Raw genomic sequence first — 24,446 nt, forward strand, 5'->3', positions numbered from 1 at the left:
GTGGTCTACCGTATGGTGCTCTGGCTCGCCGCAGTGGGTTGTAGCGATGCGCTGCAGCGATCACAGTAACGTTCTAATGTGAGTTGGAAGCTGTTGATCAGGACGATGCAGCCATTTTCTCTCGCTGGTCTTGGTTGAGTTTTACAGTCTGTGTTAAGCCCCGACGCTGTCGGCTTCAAATCCCGACCAATGAAAACGGCTAACGGTCCCAACCTCTGGACCTGCTGGGCGTACGGCGCCGGCCGGGCGTACGGCGGCGGCCGGGCGTATGGCGGCCGGTGTGGTCCGGCTGTCAGCGTGTCACTGTAACGGTTTGAGTTCATAACAGAGGGGATGTCTGATGTCTGATGCGACGACATTAACACTTTACGTATATTGTCAAGATTTGTTACGTTGTTTTTCCTTCAAAAAAAAAAAAAAAGAAAGAAAAAAACCCTCAAAACAAAAAGAAAAACGACATTTCATAAGAGCTTGTTTCCCCCATGTCAGTTCTGTGGCACGTGGTCGAGCACAAGTCGTCAACATAGTAAGAAAATAAGGTGCTTCTTGGTGACTTGTGTTTCCTCAGAGTTCTAGAGGTTCACGTTCCAGGCGAGCGTCTCGCACGCCGCCAGGAATCGCTAAGAAGTACGTACGTTTTGTATTTTCCTACTGTGGAGGGGCTGGCGGAGGAACGTCCTCCGCTCTCTAACAGAAGTGCTCTGATAAAACATTTCGTAGAAGCGCCGGGTTGTGGCGCTCGGCGGCACTCTGGCCGGCGCTTCGCCCCGTCAGAAGCCTCTCGGGGCAGATGACCGGCGGCGGCGGCGGCCTTGGGGGCAGCTAAGTGCTTCCTGCTGGTCTAAAGTGACGCGCCGGAGCCGCGGCTCTCGGCGTTGGGCTGTCGTAGCGACATCGTTGCTCGATGGCCACCGGGGCGTGGCGCCGTGGCGCCGTGGTTCAGGCTGCCACGCCCCTTCGTTCCATCGGTGGACGACAGCCCTTCAAAAAATACACTTTGGAAATAACTTTGTTTTATTAAAGAAATGTGAAATGATTCCAGGAGTCCGGTCCAACGAGGACGATCAAGACTCCTCTTTTCCTTCCTAGCTTGTTGGCAGAGCGGTGGCGCAGGAGGAGGACACCGTGCCTGGCGACAGGAAGTGACCTCACCGCTGGGCTCTGCTGTGATTTTGGCCTCGGAGTTTCAGCTGGTCGAGGATCCAGTGACGTTTCTTTCTTTTAAAACAAAGTGCTTCTGACACTCTGTTCACATTCTGACGTCTCTCGATTAGATCTCTACCTTTTTCGTAGTTCTACAGGTCAAAGCCATTTTAGTGGGGGGGGGCGGGGGGGGGGCTCACTGAATGGTAATTCAGCTGTATGTGGGGGGGGGGGGGGCTTCATCAGATCAGACTTAAATACAACAATAAGTGCTTCTATTGGGGAATACAATCAAAGCTTTGGGGGCAATATTATAATAATGCACTTTTTTTGGAGCGGGGGGGGGTTGGGTTTGCATACTTTAGGGCTTAAGGTGCATAAATTCATGGGGGGGTCTCTTAGCACAGCTAAGCTCGAGGCTATGCTACATTGGGCAAAAAGTAAGATAGCACGCTAATACCGCACAAGTGCTCCAGTGATAAATAACCAATCAATCTATTGGGGGGGGGGGGTCTGGTAGCCTGCAGATTCCGCTGGCGAGAGGGCGTGGGGGGGGGGTCAGAGTGGATCACTGCACAGAATAATGCTTCATAGCTTTGCTCAAAACGTCCCGACGTGTTTGGAACAAACTGGGAACGATCAAAACAAAATGAACTCACTGTACAGGAGCCTCTGGGGGGGGCCTAGGGGCAGGAAGGGGCGGGGCTTCAAGCTCATTTCGAGTGCAGGGGGGGTAATTTTTTCGTTTTTGAAGGGGGGGTCGTTTACACAAACTCATGGAGGAAAACCTCTCTTTGTAGAACAATGTAAAACTACATGAGAAAACTATAAAGGGAGGCAACGGCCAGCTGCCGGACGCTGTCCCGTGGGGGGGGGCGGAGGAGGCGGAGCCTCGTCGCTCGCCCCACGGGAGGACGAGCCCAGCAGCTGGCGGACGGGGCTACAAAACACAGGGAAAGGCAGTCGGACACAAAACTCTCCAAGAGTGGCGCGTTCCGGGCGGGACGCCGTCACTCCTCCGTCTGTAGTGCTCCGTCTGACGGGCAATCGTCAAGGCAACAGGGGGCCTCCGCCTCCACCCCCTCTGATTGGTTGTCTCTGCTGGCTAAGGCACACGGGATTGGCTGGGCCAGGGGGGCCAGCTCCAGGGGCTGGCCGATGGCGGGGGCTGCTGCGCTGCCGTTGAGCTGCTGCACAGCCTCTGGAGAGGAACCCGCCTCCTCTGAGGGCTTTGGGGGACTGCTGGATGGGGGGGACATCGACGTCTGGAGGGAACACAGACACACGGTCATTTCAAACAGTTCAGGTGTGTGAGGTGGGAGGGTGTAGCAGCGAGGTAAATGGGTGTAGCAGTGAGGTAAATGGGTGTAGCAGTGGGGGGGTGTAGCAGCGAGGTAAACGGGTGTAGCAGCGAGGTAAATGGGTGTAGCAGTGGGGGGGTGTAGCAGCGAGGTAAACGGGTGTAGCAGTGGGGGGGGGTGTAGCAGCGAGGTAAATGGGTGTAGCAGTGGGGGGGGGGTGTAGCAGCGAGGTAAATGGGTGTAGCAGTGGGGGGGGGTGTAGCAGCGAGGTAAATGGGTGTAGCAGTGGGGTGTAGCAGCGAGGTAAATGGGTGTAGCAGTGGGGGGGTGTAGCAGCGAGGTAAATGGGTGTAGCAGTGGGGGGGGGTGGTATAAGTAGGGGGGCTACCTGTAATCTGTTGGGGGGGCCTTTCTTGCCTCCTCTCATTTTAGCAGGAACCTCTTTACCTCTCCTGAGGAAGACAGAGAAATCAGTCATGGGGGGTTGGGGGGGGGGGGGGGGGGGGGGGGGGGTCCTCTAGGTGGAACTCACCCTTTCCCGGCTCCCACCGACACCACCTGCATGTTGAAGCCTCCTCGTCCTCGGACCGGCTTGTTGCCGGCCCACTGGCCCACCACCATGCCAGCAATCTCCAGCTTCCCCCCCTGGGGGGGGATGGACTGCAAGCCTGAGAGATGAACACAACCTGGTTAATCTGAGAGATTATCACGCGAGTCAACGCAGTGTTTTGACGCGTCGTACGATGGAGAGCGTCAAACACCGCTCTCCATCGTACGACGGAGTTCAGGAGCAGCTTCCAGGATTGAAGGTGTAGTGAGACATGAAGGAGGGAATATTACAGAACGTCAGGTAGACGGGTGATGATGACTGGATCTGTTCCAGATGTTGTCACAGGTTAATGACATCATCAAGTGGGGGCGGAGTCTGCATACCTGGAAAGGCTCTGGGTCTGTGCTGCGCCGGGTGATGTGGGTGGTGCGGGTGGTGGTGGGGGGGCATGCCACCCATGGGGCGAGGCGGGTACAGAGGAGGCATGGGGTAGAACGGGGGCAACATAGCGGGGGGTAGGAAGGCAGGAGGTGGGAGGGGTGGGGGAGGGGGAGGGGGGCGGGACAGGTTGATGCCCTCCAGGATGGCCTGACGCATCTTCTCCACCTTGGACACCAGCTCCTCCTGCGGGGGGGGGGGACCTGGAGTTAATACACATACTCTGACGCCCACAGTGCAGCTCCAACCTGCCCCCCGCCCCAACACAAAGCGCAGCTCCTACCTGCCCCTCACACATGTCCAGCAGAGCGGCACGGTCTCGTGCGGCCCGGGCCAGTTTGCTCTGGAACAGTTTGCCATCGAAGAAGCCCCAGGGGCAGCAGTGTTCCCACGGCAACGGCTGGCCACACACGTCGTTGATGAAGAGCGCCGTGTCGACACCAGCCATGAAGAGAGCGGCAAGCTGCACGCCACGGGCATCCACCTTCTCCACCTGCAGAGAGAATCATTGATGATGACTCTGCAGGGTGGATGTAAAGAGAAGAAGAAGACTCCCCCTCCGTGGCGGCGCCGTACCTTGAGCTCCTGGAGCTGGTCCGGTTCGTAGAGCTGGCTGGAGACGGCCTGGGCCAGGAAGGCGTCCAGCTCATGTCTCTGGAGGATCCGTCCTCCAGGCCACTGCATCATATACCTGACAGCACAGGACAGTGTGAGCGGGGGGGGGGGGGGGGGGGGGGGGGGGGCTGGTACTACCACTGGTCTGCACACACACACACACACACACACACACACACACACACACACACACACTGTACCTGAGCACGCAGCACATGAGCAGCAGGTGCTGGGGGACCTGTGCTGGGTTGAGGAGGGCTGGACAGTCGGAGCGCAGGCAGGCCAGGAAGGCCCTGGTTCTCCTGGACCGGTCCTCACTGGCCCGGCCCAGCCACAGGCGCCGCAGGTTGGGACAGGTCCACTCCCGGAAACACAGCGCTGGAACCAGCTCTGGAGTCAGCGCAGACTTGGCCTTACCACTGCTCCACTCTTTGACAATCACCGGAGGAACTGGGGAGGAGCAGGAGGAGGAAGAAGAGCAGGAGGAGGAGGAAGAGCAGGAGGAGGAGGAAGAGGAGAGAGGAAGAGGAGGAAGAGGAGCAAGAGAGAGGCAGAGGAGGAGGAGGAAGAGGAGAGAGGAAGAGGAGAGAGGAAGAGGAGGGAAGGGGAGGAAGAGAGAGGCAGAGGCAGAGGAAGAGGAGAGAGGAAGAGGAGGAAGAGGAGAGAGGAAGAGGAGGGAAGGGGAGGAAGAGGAGAAGAGAGGCAGAGGCAGAGGAGGAGGAGGAGGAAGAGGAGGGAAGGGGAGGAAGAGGAGAAGAGAGGCAGAGGCAGAGGAGGAGGAGGAGGAAGAGGAGGGAAGGGGAGGAAGAGGAGCAAGAGAGAGGAGGTGGAGGAGGAAGAGGAGAGAGGAAGAGGAGCAAGAGAGAGGAGGAGGAGGAGGAAGAGGAGAGAGGAAGAGGAGGGAAGGGGAGGAGGAGGAGGAGGAAGGTTTAGCAGTTTAATTGTTAGTGCAGCTGTTATAACAGTAGGAATGCAGCCACACCACTTTAAAGTACCAATACGAACTGTGAGTTAGTTACCGATAGAGTACTTAGTAACCGCCATAAAGACTAAACCATCACTCCAGACGCCTGCTGTGTGTGAGCCTGACACTCTGACATAATAAAAAGTAGACGCTGCATAGGACAATGCGGAGCAGGAAATACGTCCGCCATCTTGGCCCGGTGGTCAAGTCCATAAACACAAACTGCAGCAGCAGAATCCAGAACACCAGAGTACCATGTGGAGTATTTCTGGACAAATCGGGGGACTGTAGAAAGCTGTACTGTTCACATGTAATTCTTTCCCCCTAACAGAAGTCAGATTCCTCTCATGTCTCCTCCTCCTCACAGACTGAGACAGACTGAGACACTGACTAAGACAGACAGACTGAGACAGACAGACTGAGACAGACAGACTGAGACACAGACTGAGACACAGACTGAGACACAGACTAAGACAGACAGACTGAGACAGACAGACTGAGACACATACTGAGACAGACAGACTGAGACAGACAGACTGAGACACAGACTGAGACAGACAGACTGAGACACAGACTGAGACACAGACTGAGACACTGACTGAGACACTGACTAAGACAGACAGACTGAGACACAGACTGAGACACTGACTAAGACACAGACTGAGACACTGACTAAGACAGACAGACTGAGACACAGACTGAGACACTGACTAAGACACTGACTGAGACACAGACTGAGACACAGACTGACACTGACTAAGACAGACAGACTGAGACACAGACTGAGACACTGACTAAGACACAGACTGAGACACAGACTGAGACACAGACTGAGACACTGACTAAGACACAGACTGAGACACAGACTGAGACACTGACTAAGACAGACAGACTAAGACACTGACTAAGACAGACAGACTGAGACACAGACTGAGACACTGACTAAGACAGACAGACTGAGACACAGACTGAGACACGGACTAAGACAGACAGACTGAGACACAGACTGAGACACAGACTGAGACACTGACTAAGACAGACAGACTGAGACACAGACTGAGACACAGACTGAGACACTGACTAAGACACAGACTGAGACACAGACTGAGACACTGACTAAGACAGACAGACTGAGACACTGACTAAGACAGACAGACTAAGACACTGACTAAGACAGACAGACTGAGACACAGACTGAGACACTGACTAAGACAGACAGACTGAGACACAGACTGAGACACGGACTGAGACAGACAGACTGCATGTGACTGGAGAAGAGACTGAAACAGGTTTCCTCCAGCAGCTTTGGCTTCTTATCAACATTTATACATCAAAATAGGAGTTTTGTTGAAGAAACGTAAGAAAGTTGAAGGAAGAAAAGAGCAAGAGGAGAAAACGAGCTTCATCTCTATTAAAAGGTTTTTGTTTTGAGTTTCCCAAAGACAAAGATCTGAGGAAGAGGAGGGAGGGGGCTTTGAGGAGGAAGGATTCACTGAGTGGGTTCTCTGTGGTTTGCAGGGAACTTTTTAAACTGGATGAGTTCGTCCTCCATCTTCATCTTCATCTTCCTCTCCAAAGAACAGGGGTATCATCACCAGGCTATCAGCTTCATGAATGTAAATGTTCTATTGAGAACCACAGGGCAGGTGAAATACTTCTCTCTGTATACTGTGTGTGTACTTCTGATACAGGACACATGGTTTGGTGTATTTTGATATTCATAGTGGACTAAACAATAATAGAATGTTTAGATTTTTGATCTATGAGAGGTGATTTATAAAACACGCCTCTTCACACCTGGAGCAACTCAAAGCAGAGTTTTAGAACTGCCCCCCTCTGGGGCTCCTGAAGCGCTGCTGGTGTGAATGATTGGACACAAATGGTGCGTTTCCATGAAACGGCGTTCTGGTGTGGACGGGCTGGTCTAAAGAAGTCTGGACGTATTGTGAAATGGAAGCACACGGGACTGTTATACCCCACACCTGACTGTAGAGGGCAGAAAACCCCGTCTTGGATTCTGTGTGCGTTACAATGTTTTGCAGGTTTAGCCTCATTTATTAATTGAAAAGTATTTCCTGCAGACGACTGAATGCAGAGCAATAAAGGTAAATGGTAGAGATGGAGGGCCGCCGGGCGCCCGGTGCCTACCTTCCAGCGGAGCCCTCTTACGGAGAGCGAGCCTCTCCAGGCGGCGGTGCGTCTCGGCCAGGCTGAAGAGGACGCCGTAGGCGTACTGCCTGGCAGCGCGGAACAGCAGGGAGGCAGGAGGCAGCTCGGAGTTACACTCATCCTCTATACACACGGGCATCTTCATCTCTCCCTGAGGGGCAACAGGGACAAACACTCGTTTCCAATTGGTCCTCTTTAGGTTTCTCCTCATAATTACTAAATGCATGTGTCAGACTCGGAGCCGTGCTCAGTGACGTGGTTCAGTACTGTGTGGTACTTTCTGGCATGACAGGACGTAGTTGCCCCCTCCTGTTAAGGAGTGCCAGTACATGCAGTGTTTAGTTTTGGGCATTAGGACAAGATGCTGAAGAACAGTTAGTTTGCTGTTTACCTTGGTCAGTATGTGGTAGATCTGAGGGTACATCAGTCCTCGCCGGTGTCTGTGTTCGGCTACACGGAGAACCTCGGCGCTGACCTGAAAACATTAGATGAGAAACCGTGGCGGTGATGAGAAGCTTCCAGAAACCGCCGGTCTGCCGCGTCGTCCGGACCGGGTGTGGTCTCACCTGAGGCAGAGGGGGTGTGGTTATGTCCATGTGACTCCGCGTCGCCATCGACAACAGTGAGGGAATGTTTGAGCTGCTCCCGTTTCCTTGGGAACCGTCTCCGGAGGCGGAGCCTCCCCTTCCTGTGGGCTCCTCCCACCGAGAGGGCTTGTCTGTCAAATGGCTGCAGAGGAAGCAGACGGACCTCGTTCAGAAGAACCTTCTCGCTAAACAACTTTCTTTCATCCTCATCAACTTGTGTTCTGCTTTACTCTCAGAACTCCGGCTGCGACCCGGCGGTGGAGCAGAGCCTGGAGATCTTGCAGTATATTGTGCAGCCCTGGAAACAAACATTGTGATGGTCTACTGAGACTAACAGTCGATCGGGGAGCATGACCCTGGTACTTTGAAGGGTTTTTACTAAACACACTTGAACATTCAGTGTAAATAAAGCGAACCCTTGTTTGCTGATGGGACCTAGGACAGAGCCCTGGGGGACACCACTGGGAGGTCTCAGTGCAGCTTCAAGCAGTCGGTTCTTTTCTTTTATACTTACATTGTCCATCTCCTCTCTTAATGAACACAAGTACAATACCCAGTGGCGTTGCTGTGCAGACTGTTGCTCCAGAGAGAACTTACACTATATTACAATTAAATCCCATCAATAAAGATTAAATAAGTGTGTTTGTTCAGAAATGATTATATCCAAATTTGATGAGTGCATTTACGAGCTTCAACAAGCTTTCCTGCTGCTGCATCAGCAGTCGGAGTTATGTCAGTGGGGTTGATCCTGAAGGAGGCGGGACTTCCTGTTAAAAACTGCTGTTAAACTCTCTTCACCGCAGGATTGGCCAAATGGGTCACATCCTGCTCTAAATGGATCTGCTTCTGGAATACGGCTGTGAGATGAAAAGTGCAAACATGAAGGAGTAAATCAGTTTTCTGTACGCTCAGAGGAAACGGGGCGACTGGTTTAATCTAGGAAACCATGTTACTGTCTAGATAGAGCTGCTCAGGCTGATTAATCTAGGAAACCATGTTACTGTCTAGATAGAGCTGCTCAGGCTGGTTAATCTAGGAAATCATGTTACTGTCTAGATAGAGCTGCTCAGGCTGATTAATCTAGGAAATCATGTTACTGTCTAGATAGAGCTGCTCAGGCTGGTTAATCTAGGAAATCATGTTACTGTCTAGATAGAGCTGCTCAGGCTGATTAATCTAGGAAATCATGTTACTGTCTAGATAGAGCTGCTCAGGCTGGTTAATCTAGAAAATTAACCCCCAACCAGTCAAGGCGGATGCCCCCCCCCCCCCCCCCTTCCAGAGTCTAGGCTCCGCCCCCTTTCTTCCTGAAGAGGGAGTTCTTATGAACTGTTCTTCCTGAGAGGGAGTTCTTCCTGGTTTCCACTGTTGCTTGTTCCATCTGCTGCTCTGGAAGGTTTAGTTGGGTTCTGTTGTTCTCTATCATTGTAAGAGGTTCTGGAAGGTTTAGTTGGGTTCTGTTGTTCTCTATCATTGTAAGAGGTTCTGGAAGGTTTAGTTGGGTTCTGTTGTTCTCTATCATTGTAAGAGGTTCTGGAAGGTTTAGTTGGGTTCTGTTGTTCTCTATCATTGTAAGAGGTTCTGGAAGGTTTAGTTGGGTTCTGTTGTTCTCTATCATTGTAAGAGGTTCTGGAAGGTTTAGTTGGGTTCTGTTGTTCTCTATCATTGTAAGAGGCTCTGAGATGTTGGTTGGTGTGATTTAGAGCTTTACAAATAAAATTGAATTGAATTGAAAAAATCATGTTCCTGTCTAGAGCTGCTCAGGCTGGTTTAATCTAATAACAGTTGTAAAGTATTTGGATCAGTGTGATAACTGCAAATAATATATGTAGCACAACAAGGATATTGTATGTTACCCCCCCCCCCCCCCCAACTTCTCTTCTCTCTCTCTTTGAGCGTTCCCCCCCGGTCGTGTACGGCAGCCATTTCATCTTCTGACGGAGGAGACAACAGGAGGAGACTCCAGGTCTCTCCCTGTTGCAAGACCAAAAACTGTTCTGACTCCGAAGGTTCTAGATCACATCATATTGTTGGTCCAAGCTGCCGAACAGGACAAGGGCGGACAAAAAAATAATAAATAAAAAAAATAAAAATAAAAGAGGAAACGCAGCGACAGCCAATCTCAATCATGCCTGTTAAAACCACCTCTTCTCAAATATTACCTGCAAGTGGTTTTACGGGATCTTTCTAATTGTATCGGCGCAGTTAGCAGCGACCAGCCGAATGTGGCGGGCGCCAGACCCACGACACAGAGAATGTGCTTGTTAAGACTCCCTGCGGTGAATCATCAGCTCAGGTTTGATGTGCAGATGATCCTGAAGGCTAATTAAGTCACTGATCAATGTGCTGCATGAACAGCCAAACACATTAAAAAAGGTGAACTAAAGTCGGGAAAATACGGTAATTAAAAAACGTATCTTGGTATTTCATACAAAAAACATGTTTGTCAAGCTGATTGTGGAGGATGACCGTCAAAAACTGGATTGTTTTTATAGGTTCACAAAACATCCTGATTATTTATTCAGTTTTTTAAGTCCAAACATTAGAAAATCACTCGAACTGAAGGAAAACCGATGCACCTTATCATCCAGGAAATACGGTATTTAAAAAACAAACTACACCTGGTTATCTGAAGTGCTGTCTGCTGGGAGAAGTGAGGACCGGTTAGATTGTCAGTTCGTTGATTGGACATTTAAACAACGAGGAGGTGGTGTCACGACGCAGCGTCGGGACTAGAGGAACCTGTTTCAGTACTAAATCTCTCTTCACACTGAAGGGACCAGGTTTGACACCTGGTATCAGATGGAACTCAGTGAAACTTCTACTTCCTGATAGAAACCGAAGTGCACGGCCAATAGGGACAGCTGGAAGTGAGGCGTTACTTTGCGTTGCTGTCGTTGGGCTCGTCTCCGTCCGATGAAGAGGAGGGCGACGGGGAGGGTCCCGACTGCTTGGCGGTGTGGTGGTTGGGGAGTCTGTTCCCCCCCTGAGAAGAGTCGTACGGAGCTGACCAGTCGGAGAAGCCCATCTTGTTCATCAGCGAGTCGTTGACGTCCTGTGACGGCGGCTGCGGCGTCTGGAACAGAGGGGCGGAGCCTGGAGGTCCGTATGGAGCATTTTGATAGAGCGGCTTTAACCCTGGAACCTGGGGAGGGGGGAGCTGGGGTTGGAGCAGAAGGACAAGGTGGAGGAGGAGAGGATGAGGAGCAGAAGGAGCAGCGTCCTACACCACCAACAGGTGATGGAGCGAGGGGTCTACCTGATTCTTTCCAGGCTGCATCGGTCCCATGTGGCCAGGTGGTCCCCCGAAAGGACCGGGCCCAAACCCAGGTACTGGAGGGAGAGCAGAGAGAGCTCAGTGAGGGACGAGGGTGGAACCCCGGCGGCCGACGGCTCGGTACTCACAGAGGAAGGAGGAAGGCCCCATGCTGAGGGGGCGTGGTTTGGAGGCAGCAGAGAAATACTCCACGGCCTTCTTGAATCGCTCCACCTTGTCCTCCATACGAGACTGCAAAGGAATCAAGCCAGTGTTAGGAGCCGACTGGTCCCGGAGACGTCTCCCTCCTGCTGACGGTTTCCCTGGTTATTTCCTGAGTCAGCTCAGTACGTCCAGAAGGTTTAGAATCAAATGTTGGACGTGTAAATCATGAGGACACCCTCCTCCATCTAGCAGTCACCTCCACGGAGCTCTCCTCCAGGTTCACTTCATTTATACTTTCAGCTGCTTCATCTCTATTTAAACTGGAACAAATTCTCTATAAACGTGTGACGACCATGAGGGCGAGCTCAGGGCGGCGGCTGCTGTTTGGATCTGAACACAACAGGTGGAAGTCTCTGATGGTTTTAAAGCGTCCAGGTGAAATCCCTCACGTGGTCTATTGACTTTACAGAACATCCTCAAGTGAAAACAGCAAATCTTCATTCTGACTATTCAAACAGCTTTGAAACGGACTCTTTCCTTCTCCCATCAGAAGTTCTGCTCTGAGCCGACCCACCCAGGATCTCAGTCCCCAACTAACGTCAACTTTCACTAACAACCATCACCTGCATGAGTGGAGACGTTTGATCTCCTACAGCAGATCAGGTCAGCGCCACCTTGTGGCCGAGCACGTGAACTAGTGTTTGTCAGCATCCAGATTATAGAGCATCTTCCCCCTCTACCATCAGATTATAGAGCATCTTCCCCCTCTACCATCAGATTATAGAGCATCTTCCTCCTCTACCATCAGATTATAGAGCATCTTCCTCCTCTACCATCAGATTATAGAGCATCTTCCTCCTCTACCATCAGATTATAGATCATGGTTGACGGTAACTTTTAGAGGTAACTAGTAATTGTGATCAGGGTGAAACTTCCTGCTGCCTGTCCACCTTTACAGGTGAGGTAAAGAAAAGATGTTGTGTTTCAGCACGTGTGAGAGGGTTGGGGGTCCGGAGGGTTGGGGGTCCGGAGGGTTGGGGGTCCGGAGCGTCGGAGGTCTGGTGCCGCAGGTCGTCACTGTGTCATCAGGTGCTCACCTGTGACTGTTTGAAGACGTCTCTGGCGATGGCGTCCAGGTTGCCCAGGTCTTTGATGGAGGAGACGTACTCGGAGACGGCCTTGATCACCACCTCACAGGGCGGCAGCACCAGCTGATGGGCTCGCACCTGAAACGCCACAGAACAAAGAGCTTCCTGCATTTCGATCCAGCTGAAAGGAGAGGAAATGAGCGGGGGGGGGGGGGGGGGGGTACCTTGAGGGAAGCGAGGGGGTGTTCTGGTCCCAGCAGACTCCAATGGAAGGCAGCCAGGTCCTCATCAGGCAGAATATGATTTCCTGCAAACAAACACTGAAGTCAGGCGCCACTAATGTGAAGGTGTTGGACCAGCGTCAGTCCACCTCTTTACCTTCTACTTTTACAAGAACCGTCATTCACACAAAAAAACATACAAATGACCTCTCATGAGCAATTGGAGGATAAACATGTCGCGATGTCCACTGATATGAACTGAATATTAAACATTTCAATCAACTTTGCTTCAAAAACCATAACTTCACTTTTTACAGCGTCTCCTTTCTCTTTGTTTTCCACTCGCATCTGATTCCAGTTTAAACTTCGACTCGTCAGCATTAATATAGACATCTCACAAAAATGGCCAACTTCAAATCGAGATGTCCTGGAAAACATGGTCTTTATCTTTAGTGGTTTTTAAAACCGCTGATCTCTGGACTGAGACCCTACTGTAATACTGCTCCTCAGTGTCAGAACATAATCCCAGCATCATTTCTGAAGCAGGAGAAAGCGTGGATCCAGAACACAGCGCCTCCGGCCCAGTGACCACCATCGCCACCAGACAGTTTGGGCTTCTATGGGCGAGTGTGAAATGAAGAGACGGTTTGGATAAACCAGCAGTTTTCCATAAAGTTCATGCAGAACAGGGAACGGCTGAAACATTCAGAGATTAGCCTGCTGCTGCTTTAACAGCATGTGAGCCCAGAGGGAGCGGCCATGTTGGAACCAGTCCATTATACTCCAGGATCACAGTGAAGAGGACAGGTTGGGGGTTCCTCACCCAGCAGAGCAGCGAAGCAGGGCAGGTGCTGAGTCTTGAGTCCCAGCTGCCGGGCGGCCTCCGACAACAGGTACTGGTGTGTGGTCAGGTTCTTGCCGTTCCAGCTCAGTTTGAGGGCGTGCGAGGAGAAGTAGGCGGGCACGTTGCACAGGGCAAACTCCGAGTCCTGGGCGATCAGGCCGGCGAATCCAAAGTCCCTGTAGAGAGACAGCACCTCCTGGTGGTGGTCCTCCAGAGTCTGTACAACCTGTCAAAGCAAGGCCTCATCATTACTCTTCCATGTTCAGATTAACAATCAAGCACATGAGGGGCGCTGCCAGGACCAACAGGAACCTCCGTGGAGGGACGGGCAGAGTCATTTAAATTCAGAATATCTCCAACGATTAGGAGGTAAGTGAATATAAACTGAAGTATTTCCGTACTCGCTGGTAATGTGGTTGGTGGTTACACCGGTCTGTATATTGTGTTTCATCCTGCGTCCCGTTTTAATTCAGTGATCTTTTAAAGCTGGTTAACAAGTGGCAACGCGTTCTGGTGTCAGACACGTTGGGAAAAATTGATTAAACTCTCACATTCAAGGAGAGAAAAATATGGAGGAAAGTCACTGAACTTGGTTAAAGCTTGTACGTGGTCCGACTCTCCTCTGTCAACACCGAGCCAGCCCTCCATAGCTCCACTCATGGTTTGACAAAAGTCTAATAACTTAACAGGCGGGTCCACAGTGGAAGTTAGTGTCTTAAAGCTGCAGAGTTTGGACTTCTAATGGAGTGAAAATGTCTTGGAGATGAATGATGAGCTGCCACGCTGACGATGAATGCAGAAATGACACTATATACCAACAAAATGCTGCTGCTCTATTGCCCGTGAGAGAGTCTCCTAAAACCCTGAGCTGCTCCACTTACACTTGTGCTCATACGTTTACGTACCCTGGGAGAATCTATGATTTCTTGGCCGTTCTTCAGAGAATATGAATAATAACACAAAGCCTTTCTTCCACTCTTGGTTGATGGTCGGGTGAAGCGGTTTATTGGCAAACAATTGTGTTTATTCTTTTTAAAACAAAATGACAAAACAAAGTACCCAAATAACCCTGATCAGAAGTTTCCATCCCCCAGTTGTTAATACGGTGTACTGGCCCTTTAACATCGATGACAGCGCTTCAAGTCTTTAGTGGTGGTTGTAGAAAAGGTTCTTGATTTCCTCAGATGGTGAAGCTGCCCATTGTTCTGGTAAAAAGCCTCCAGTTCCTCCTGTCTTGTATGAACTGTAGGTTAGAGATCTCCCCAGAGTGGCTCAATGATACTGAGGTCAGGAGACTGAGGGCCACTCCAGAACCTTCCCTTGGTTCTGCTGTAGCCAATGACAGGTCGACTTGGCCTCGTGTTTTGGATCATTGTCATGATGGAACGTCCAGAAACGTCCCGTGTGCAGCTTCTGTGCTGATGAGAGCAAATCTTCCTCCAGTATTCTGAGAACAGCTGCATTCTTCTTGCCATCATTTTGTCCAGGTTTCCTGTGCCTCTGTAGCCCCCCCCCCCCAACATGAGTGATGCACCTCCATGTATCACAGTAGGAATGCTGTTCCTTCTACCAGAGGCCTTGTTGACGCCTCTCCAAATGTCATGTTTATGGTCGTGGCCAAAAAGTTAAATTTTGGTGTCATCACTCCAAAAGACTTTGTCCCAGTGGACCCAGTGGTCCCAGTGGACCCAGTGGTCCTGAGGCTGGTCTCTGTGCTGTTTGAAGTAATGGAAGCAGCAGGATACTGAGAGACATTTGAGCAGAAATGACTTTCTTCTGGCGACTCGACCATGAAGCCCATTTTTCTTCAACCGCCTCCTTATTGTGCATCTTGAACCAGCCAGGCCACGATGTTCCAGAGTCCTGGATTTCAGCTGAACTTATTTGTGGATTTGTCTTTGCGTCTTGAACAACCTTCCTGGCAGTCTGATCTTTGCTGGTCGACCTGACCGCGGTTTGGTTTCTACTCATTTTCCACTTCATCAGTGTTCGAACACTGCTGATCAGCATTCTCAATTCTGGGATATCTGTTAATGCCCCTTTCCTGTTTAATGCAGTTCAATGACCTTTTCTTGCAGATCCTTTGACAATTCTTTTGTTTTCCCCTTGACTCTGTCAGAAGCACACACACACACACACACACACACACACACACACACACACACACACACACACACACACACACACACACACACACACACACACACACACACACACACACACACACACACACACACACACACACACACACACACACACACACACACACACACACACACACACACACACACACACACACACACACACACACACACACACACACCTGTTTGTGTGTTGTACTTTCTTTTGTCATTTTGATTTTAAAAGAATAAACAGTTGTTCACCCATAAACCTCTTCACCCGACCAATAACCATGAGTGGAAGAAATGCTTTATGTTATCATTCATACTCCCGGGGTATGTGAACTTATGAGCACAACTGTACTTCTGATTTACTGCTCATGCAGGTATCGGAACATTTGGCAGCTGAATTCCTTCAGAAAGCTTCACGCCGGGTCCAGAAGGCTCAGCCCACAAGTGTTCCCTAATCTTATTAAACCAACGTCAGAGTTAATCAAAGAGAAAACTAAATATTGAAAGCGGGTTTCTTTATTAAAAAGTCCACTTAATGACAATCAGAGCTCTTGGTTGGAACAGTCGCTTGGTGCGGGGGCTCTTCAGTTGCAAGGGGGTGGGGGTGGGGGTGGGGGGGGCTCTGCAGCTTCAGCACACCTCAATCTTTTTGCATTCAGGTGTGTTGCAACTGGGAGGGACCTGAAGCTGCAGAACCTTGGAACTGGTTCTCGTGTGGTTTAACATGCAGAATTAAAGAGCGTATATCACCAAGACAGTTTGGGAAAATAAATAAATAAATAAGTATTTTTATTATAAAACGTTTGTCATACTGCCATCATCCGCAAGTAATAAACTATAAAAAACAAGTGAAATTAAGTGGTGATTCTCGATCTCCACCCATCGAGCTTTCTCCACCTCCTCCATCTTGCTGTGACGTAGGAGTACCAGGCTCCAGCAGTAACAGGCTCAACACAGCAGCAGACGCACAGGAAAATGAAGAAACAGAACTATTTTCTAGGCCTGTCATGATAATCAATAAATCTATTAACTGGACGATAATTAAAATGAGCTGGATCAGTTTTCCAGGCTGGAGAAAGTTTCCTTTACCAAAGACGTCACTGTGAGCGCCGCTCACTCCGGCGTTAGTGAGCTACACCCCCACCTCCTCCTGAGCTACACCCCCCCACCTCCATCACCTCCTCCTGAGCTCCATCAGACGGTCCATTTGGTGAAGAAATGTCCCGTCAGAGGACAAATAATAAATGAACTTTGCCGTCAATCTGTCCAGTGTAGTGAATGTCTGCTCCAACGAGCCGACAGCGTAGACATATGGTAGTAGATCCTTCACTATATGTAGAGCCTCTAGTCTCCACCATATAGTGAACGATCTACTTGAGCAGGGGTGTCAAACTGGGGTCCTGGAGGGCCGCAGCCCTGCATGTTTTCCATGTGTCCCATCATCAACACACCTGGTTGTCATGATGGTTGGTCACTGAGCTCAACAGGAAGCCTGATGAGGAGCTGCTCACTGCAACCAGCCTGTTGAACCAGGAGCCAAGTAGAGCATGCAGGGCTGTGGCCCTCCAGGACCACCGTATGTCTACTAGGTAGACACACAATCTCCTAGAGGTCTACCATTGTACGTCTATGTATTAGATCATTCTGTGTGAAAAATGAGCGTGTGCACCGGAGGAAACATGCGAACTCCACCTTCTCTTTGTGAGGCGAGAGCACCAACCACTGCCCCACCTTGTGGTATTTTAATCACTCTTCAATATTCCAGCTTCTCACCCCACACACATCATTTTAGTCATAATAAGAGTGACCAAAATGATCACTAACTCATGTGTGAAAAACAAACGTTTGGATGTTTCAGTTTCACTGACGAGGCCTTCAAATATTTAACCGTCAAATCTCAACTGTCAAACACAGAAGGGGGGTGGTGAGGGGGTTTCAGAGTGTTTTCAAACGCCCCCCCCCACCAGAAACACACAAAATGATTCAAACGTCCTAGTGTAACCACGAGGGCCTATAAATAGTGTTTCCACTCAGCAGCTGCTCATCAATGTAAGTGAAGGTTCATTGAGTTCATGTTATGTAATATATAGGCTCCCAGGCCTATAGAGAGAGGAGCCAGCAGGGGGCGCTTCATTCCTCCACCAGGACCCTTGCAGCTCAGTTCGACACCACCTCATCCAACAAACAGAACCTGGGAAAACAACGGGCCAGCGCTGAAGGTTTGATTCCAGCTGAGAATCACTTCAGAGGCTTAATGAATCAAATCACTTCACTTTGTATCAGAAAAACGTGACGTGTTTAAACCTTAATGAAACATTAACAAGCTGAACTTTAAGAAAAAGAGCAGCGACATTACTTCTCCTCCATACTTCCCTCATTGTGAGTCGGCAGAAGGCTTTGATGGGTCGGTGTTGGTGGTGGTGGTGGTGGTGTTGGTGTCGGTGGTGGTGTCGGTGGTGGTGGTGGTGGTGTCGGTGGTGGTGGTGGTGGTGGTGTTGGTGGTGTTGGTGGTGGTGTCGGTGGTGGTGGTGTTGGTGTCGGTGGTGGTGGTGCCCCGCAGCAGTGATGAGTGGGATTGTAACCAGTCTACACTCTGGGTTCCCGTCTGTGTGTGTTCATAACACAGCGTCACATAACGCTGCGTCGCACAACGCCACGCCGCGTCACGTAACGCCACGCCGCGTCACGTAACGCCATGCAGCGTCACGTAACGCCGCGTCGCACAATGCCACGTCGCACAACGCCACGTCGCACAACGCCGCGTCGCACAACGCCACGTCACGTCGCACAACGCCACGCCGCGTCACGTCGCACAACGCCACGCCGCGCCACATAACGCCACGTCACATAACGCCACACAACGCTGCGCCGCACAACGCCGCGCCGCACAACGCCCCGCCGCGCCACATAACGCCACGTCACATAACGCCACACAACGCTGCGTCGCACAACGCCACGCCCCGTCGCACAACGCCACGCCGCGTCGCACAACGCCGCGTCGCACAACGCCGCGTCGCACAACGCCGCGTCGCACAATGCCGCGTCGCACAACACCGCGTCACGTCGCACAACACCGCGTCACGTCGCACAACGCCCCGCCGCGTCACATAACGCCGCGCCACATAACGCCACGTCACATAACGCCCCGCCGCGTCGCACAACGCCACGCTGCGCCACGCCGCGTCGCACAACGCCGCGTCACGTCGCACAACGCCACGCCGCGTCACGTCGTACAACGCCCCGCCGCGTCACATAACGCCGCGCCGCGTCACATAACGCCCCGCCGCGTCACATAACGCCGCGCCGCGTCAAATAACGCCGCGCCGCGTCACGTAACGCCATGCAGCGTCACGTAACGCCGCGTCGCACAATGCCACGTCGCACAACGCCACGTCGCACAACGCCACGTCACGTCGCACAACGCCACGCCGCGTCACGTCGCACAACGCCACGCCGCGCCACATAACGCCACGTCACATAACGCCACACAACGCTGCGCCGCACAACGCCCCGCCGCGCCACATAACGCCACGTCACATAACGCCACACAACGCTGCGTCGCACAACGCCACGCCCCGCCGCGTCGCACAACGCCGCGTCGCACAACACCGCGTCACGTCGCACAACGCCCCGCCGCGTCACATAACGCCGCGCCACATAACGCCACGTCACATAACGCCCCGCCGCGTCGCACAACGCCACTTCGCACAACGCCACGCTGCGCCACGTCGCACAACGCCGCGTCACGTCGCACAACGCCACGCCGCGTCACGTCGTACAACGCCCCGCCGCGTCACATAACGCCGCGCCACATAACGCCCCGCCGCGTCGCACAACGCCACTTCGCACAACGCCACGCTGCGCCACGCCGCGTCGCACAACGCCACGTCACGTCGTACAACGCCACGCCGCGTCACATAACGCCCCGCCGCGCCACATAACGCCGCGCCGCGTCACATAACGCCGCGTCACATAACACCACGCCGCGTCACATAACGCCACGTCACATAACGCCACACAGCGTCACATAACGCCACGACCCCGAAAACGGCCCCTCTTCCTCCTTCCCTGAAGCGCTTCGTGTTTCACTGCAGGAGCTCAGAGCCGCCTGGACCTTTGACTTCTTTTCCACTGTGATTGTTTAGACGGGAGATGGATCTGCTCACTCCTCACAGTCGGAGGAGGAGGGTGGAGGATCTCCTCACTCCAGCCCAGTCGGAGGAGGGTGGAGGATCTCCTCACTCCAGCCCAGTCGGAGGAGGAGGGTGGAGGATCTCCTCACTCCTCACAGTCGGAGGCTCAGGCCGTCCAGTGGAACACAGAGGTGTGATCAGTTGGGCCGGCCCTCTCCGGCTCTGATCTAAAGATGAATCATCAGGCTGCTGTCACTGCTACATCCAGGATTTGAGATATACGTCGGTCTCTGCCGTCACCAAAACACTTTGATCCCTGGACATTAATCTGAAACTCATTATTCCGAGCTAATAATGGTGAGCCGGGTTAAACTGTGGGCTGGACGGACGGACGGAAGCTGGCTAGATGGATGGAGGGGGGCTGGATGGAGGCTGGCTGGATGGAGGCTGGCTGGACGGAGGCTGGCTGGACGGAGGGAGGGACGGAGGCTGGCTGGACAGAGGGAGGGACGGAGGCTGGCTGGACGGAGGCTGATCTGACCCCTGGACCAGATGTTTGAAACCTTCCTGCTACTTCATCAATAATGCAGGTACTTCACTGCTCCATCAGATCCGGTCTCACCGATTCTCCGTCTGCTCCATAAACACTGCAATCCTTGGAAATATTCCGCAAACTATTTTTGTTATGAGGCTCCAGTAGTTTTCACTCCTCACATTGAGGATGGCTCCCTCTGGTGGTCTGGTTTAGTTCTGACTCCAAAGCTAATGTTGCTTCATCAGTACAGTCGTTAGCACTGACCGCTCCATCACTACCCCCTCCGTCGCCCCGTCACTCTCCTCACCACTCCGTCACTCATCCCTCCCACTGCTCCGTCACACCCCCCCATCGCTCCGTCACTCTCCTCACCACTCCGTCACTCATCCCTCCCACTGCTCCGTCACACCCCCCCATCGCTCCGTCACTCTCCTCACCACTCCGTCACTCATCCCTCCCACTGCTCCGTCACACCCCCCCATCGCTCCGTCACTCTCCTCACCACTCCGTCACTCATCCCTCCCACTGCTCCGTCACACCCCCCCATCGCTCCGTCACTCTCCTCACCACTCCGTCACTCATCCCTCCCACTGCTCCGTCACACCCCCCCATCGCTCCGTCACTCTCCTCACCACTCCGTCACTCATCCCTCCCACTGCTCCGTCACTCCCCTCCACCACTCCGTCACTCATCCCTCCCACTGCTCCGTCACTCCCCTCCACCGCTCTCCTCACCACTCCGTCACTCTCCTCACCACTCCGTCACTCTCCTCACCACTCCGTCACTCATCCCTCCCACTGCTCCGTCACTCCCCTCCACCACTCCGTCACACCTCCCACCGCTCCGTCACTCATCCCTCCCACTGCTCCGTCACTCCCCTCCACCACTCCGTCACACCTCCCACTGCTCCGTCACTCCCCTCCACCACTCCGTCACTCCCCTCCACCACTCCGTCACACCTCCCACCGCTCCGTCACTCATCCCTCCCACTGCTCCGTCACTCCCCTCCACCACTCCGTCACACCTCCCACTGCTCCGTCACTCCCCTCCACCACTCCGTCACTCATCCCTCCCACTGCTCCGTCACTCCCCTCCACCACTCCGTCACACCTCCCACTGCTCCGTCACACCCCCCACTGCTCTGTCACTCCTCCCCCTATTGCTTCGTCACTCCCCTCACCACTCAGTCACAATTTCCACCCCGCCCACTACTCCATCACTCCTCCCCTCTACCACTCCGTCACTCATCCCTTCCACCCCGTCACTCCCCTCCCCGCTCCGTCACTCCCCTCAACGCTACGTCATAAACATATTGGCTGTTTAATGTCTGACACCACCCTCTGCACTAAGTGCCTCAGAAACAGTTATTGATGTTTTCCCCTTCATGATGGCGTCTGGCTGATTATCGGAGCGGTTCTGGTTCTGGGTCACATGGTAATGCTGCTAATATATACTTAGTTACACTTACATGTAAACAATCTCTCTGAGTTTAAAGTAGTATTACTATTATATTCTTTATTATATACACTATTTGTACACCTGTTACTTTTTAAGGCAAACTCAGCCTCCCTGTGACTCTAACGTCCTGCAGGACCCGGTTCCCCGGGTCTGGACCCGGTTCTGGTGTTGGACAGCTCGATGCAGACCTACTTGTTGGCGGACATCACAGCAGAGAAAGAGGCTGAACTCACCCGCACTCGGAAGCGGAACATGGCCAGGCGGACGCAGTGGCTGAGGCAGGCCGGGGGCAGGAACCATGCCCGGGGAGGCGGGGTGGCCTTGCTGCCGACGTGGTTGACGATGAGCTGCGCCGTCTGCCGCTGGCCCTGAGCCCGCCGCGCCCACTCGGGCCAGCGCTCCTTCCCCAGGGTGCCGTTAAACACCACGACCAGCTCCAGGCCGCCCTGGTACAGGCAGGCCTGCGACAGGGCGGCCAGGTAGCCCAGCATGGCGTTCCACTCCCCCCCGCACACCCAGTCCGTCTGGTAGCCGCCGTACAGCCGCTGCAGGCCGGAGTCCGCGTCGATGAGGATCCTGGCGGGCGGCGGTGGGGGGGGCATGGGCCCGGGGTGGTGCGGGTGGTGGTGCGGGTGGTGGTGCGGAGGCTGGCGGGCCGCGGTTCGGGCGAGCTTTAGCAGGTCCACCGGGACGGCGGCCCCGGGACACCGCTTCTCCAGGTACTCCTGGAAGCCCTGCACGCCCATCACGGTGGTGTTGAGCCGGTGCGTGTGGCCGGGAGCGGGCTCGGTGGAGGTTCGGTACGCCGTGTTTGGAGCGTGATGTGGGGCGACGAGCTAACCGTCTCAGGAGGGACTCGACTGGCGGGTCTGACTGTCCGGGGGGACCGGGGGGAGGCTGCCGAGAACCGGGGGGGGGGCCTGAGGGACGAGGATTAACGCGGGCTCGGCTCAGTTCTGGCGGAAGCGGCTCGGGTCAGTGTCCATCCTGCTGCGGGTTCTGGTGAGGTGCCAGCAGGCCGCGGAGGCTCCGACCAGCAGGAAAAGTTCAGCACGATCTCATGCTGCCATACCGGCGCTGACACGGCCCGGTTCCGGTGCCGCTGAGCGGGGAGATGGAGGATGTTTGCGGAAAACGTCTGGAAAAGAGCAAAGCTGCAGCTTTAAAACGGGAAAAGTGCGCATTAGTTCGCTCCGCGGACTGGATGCAGAACCGGGCCGCCTCTTCAGCCTGACAGCGGGATTCGGTGCACGAGCTGCGGGTGAACGTCAGCACGTGTCGCGGTGTCGGGTTTTAATTAAAAAACTACACTAATTAACAGCGCGCTGCCCGGACTACTTCTGCTAACTGTTAGCCGCTAGCTGCTGCTCGGTCCCCGGCGTGATTTGACGCGTCAACTCGGGAGGACGGCCCGGGTCGGACACGACGCGGAATGAGATGGATGGTTGGCGAAAGAAATGAAAGAGAACTAAAATAAAAAGGAGCTCGGAGCCCGTGGAGCCTCCCGCGCGGTGTCCTCACGGCTTCATGTCGGAGCGGAGCGGTTCAACTGCAGCCATCTTCAGACGTCCTCGCGGCCCAGCGGAGTGGGAGGGGGCGGGGTGGGGAGGAGGCGCGTCCGCCGGGGCTCATGGGAAATGGAGTTTGTCGGCGCCATCACGTCCGACTCGAACAGCTGGCCTCATGGGGTGAAGAAAACTACAAATCCCACTGTTCAGTAAACCGACAGTTGGACGAGTATAAAAAGCCGTACAAGTGACTCAAACTCAACTTCGTATCGATTAACTTCCATAAAGCTCTTCAAAGCTCGTCTTCAAACACAATATTCATCAACTTATAACTGCTGGACAAGGCAGGGGAAAGTTTATCCGGCCGGCACCGCCTTTAGGAGATGTTGTTTGAATAATTGATTTCTGAAGCACAAATATAAACCTGAATAGCATCACATGTGGATAAAGTGACTAATTCTCAAGTCAAATGTGAATAAAGTGAATAATCTTAGAGGAGTTTGATGTAACAGGTAGCATGTCCCGTGTGTTATAGCGTGTGATTCTGTCTCCCCCCAGTGGTTGTTTGTGTGATAACACCTCAGAGGTGTTCAGAGAACTGCAGCTGAGGATTTCTTCTGAACCAAGATGAAACTCATTCTCAAAATCGAATTAACTCATGTTAAATCTCTTGTAATGTGTTCAGGATAGATCAGGAATAATCCACAATTAAAATAAATGTATTGGTTTACAAATACCGAACAATAATACATTTTTGTTCTGTTCAATCCATTTAAATACCAAGAAAAAAGTTTTTAAGTTTAAAAGTTTAGAGTTTCATTTTAAAGTCCGAGTTTGTTTTAGTCTGAGTTTGTTTTAAAGTCTGCGTTCAGAATAAAGAGTTCGGTTCACTTTCAACATAAGCCTCGTTTCCACAGTGCCCCTTGGCGCCGGTACGGGTCAGGTCGGAACTGGTCGTTGTGCGTTTCCACTGACTCAGAACCGTTACCAACCGGTACCATTGGTGACCATTTCTCGCTACCCCTCGCTACCCCTCCACTTGGGGTACCAGGCGCAACAGGCCGGCTATGAGGGGGAGGAGCTTCAACAGTGCCGTCTGCTCATTGGTCCGTGACGACCTGTTCTCCCAGCAAGCAGACATTTACAATCGGTTCTTCGGCACCAATCAGGAAACGTTTTTGAAAATGTCCCGTTATGGCGTCACATCCTGCATGATTACACAACCGTTCATAACCCCGCCTACATTTCAAACTGTTCCCCGTGTAATGGCAACGCGGCACTGATACGGGTCTGGTTACGGATAGCCGACCCCCACCCGACCTGCACCGGTACCAAGGGG

General features: G+C 52.8%; 1 protein-coding gene across 1 annotated transcript; it reads right to left on the minus strand.

Annotated features, from left to right (window-relative positions):
- Nucleotides 1–1,893: 1,893 nt before the first annotated feature.
- fam120c (family with sequence similarity 120 member C) lies at nt 1,894–23,593 on the minus strand. The gene is made up of 17 exons (XM_080470211.1): nt 21,833–23,593; nt 13,321–13,567; nt 12,501–12,583; nt 12,286–12,414; nt 11,173–11,275; nt 11,027–11,100; nt 10,650–10,927; nt 7,747–7,909; nt 7,572–7,655; nt 7,160–7,331; nt 4,248–4,497; nt 4,009–4,123; nt 3,716–3,925; nt 3,378–3,618; nt 2,977–3,112; nt 2,833–2,896; nt 1,894–2,408 (listed from the first exon to the last, which is right to left on the minus strand). The coding sequence occupies exons 1-17, from the start codon at nt 22,343–22,345 to the stop codon at nt 2,154–2,156; spliced, it is 3,117 nt and encodes a 1,038-aa protein (XP_080326337.1). The 5' UTR covers nt 22,346–23,593; the 3' UTR covers nt 1,894–2,153.
- Between the last annotated feature and the right edge of the window lie 853 nt (nt 23,594–24,446).

Source organism: Lipophrys pholis (genome assembly GCF_963383615.2).
Source record: "Lipophrys pholis genome assembly, chromosome: 8".
In the NCBI taxonomy this organism is placed as follows: domain Eukaryota; kingdom Metazoa; phylum Chordata; class Actinopteri; order Blenniiformes; family Blenniidae; genus Lipophrys; species Lipophrys pholis.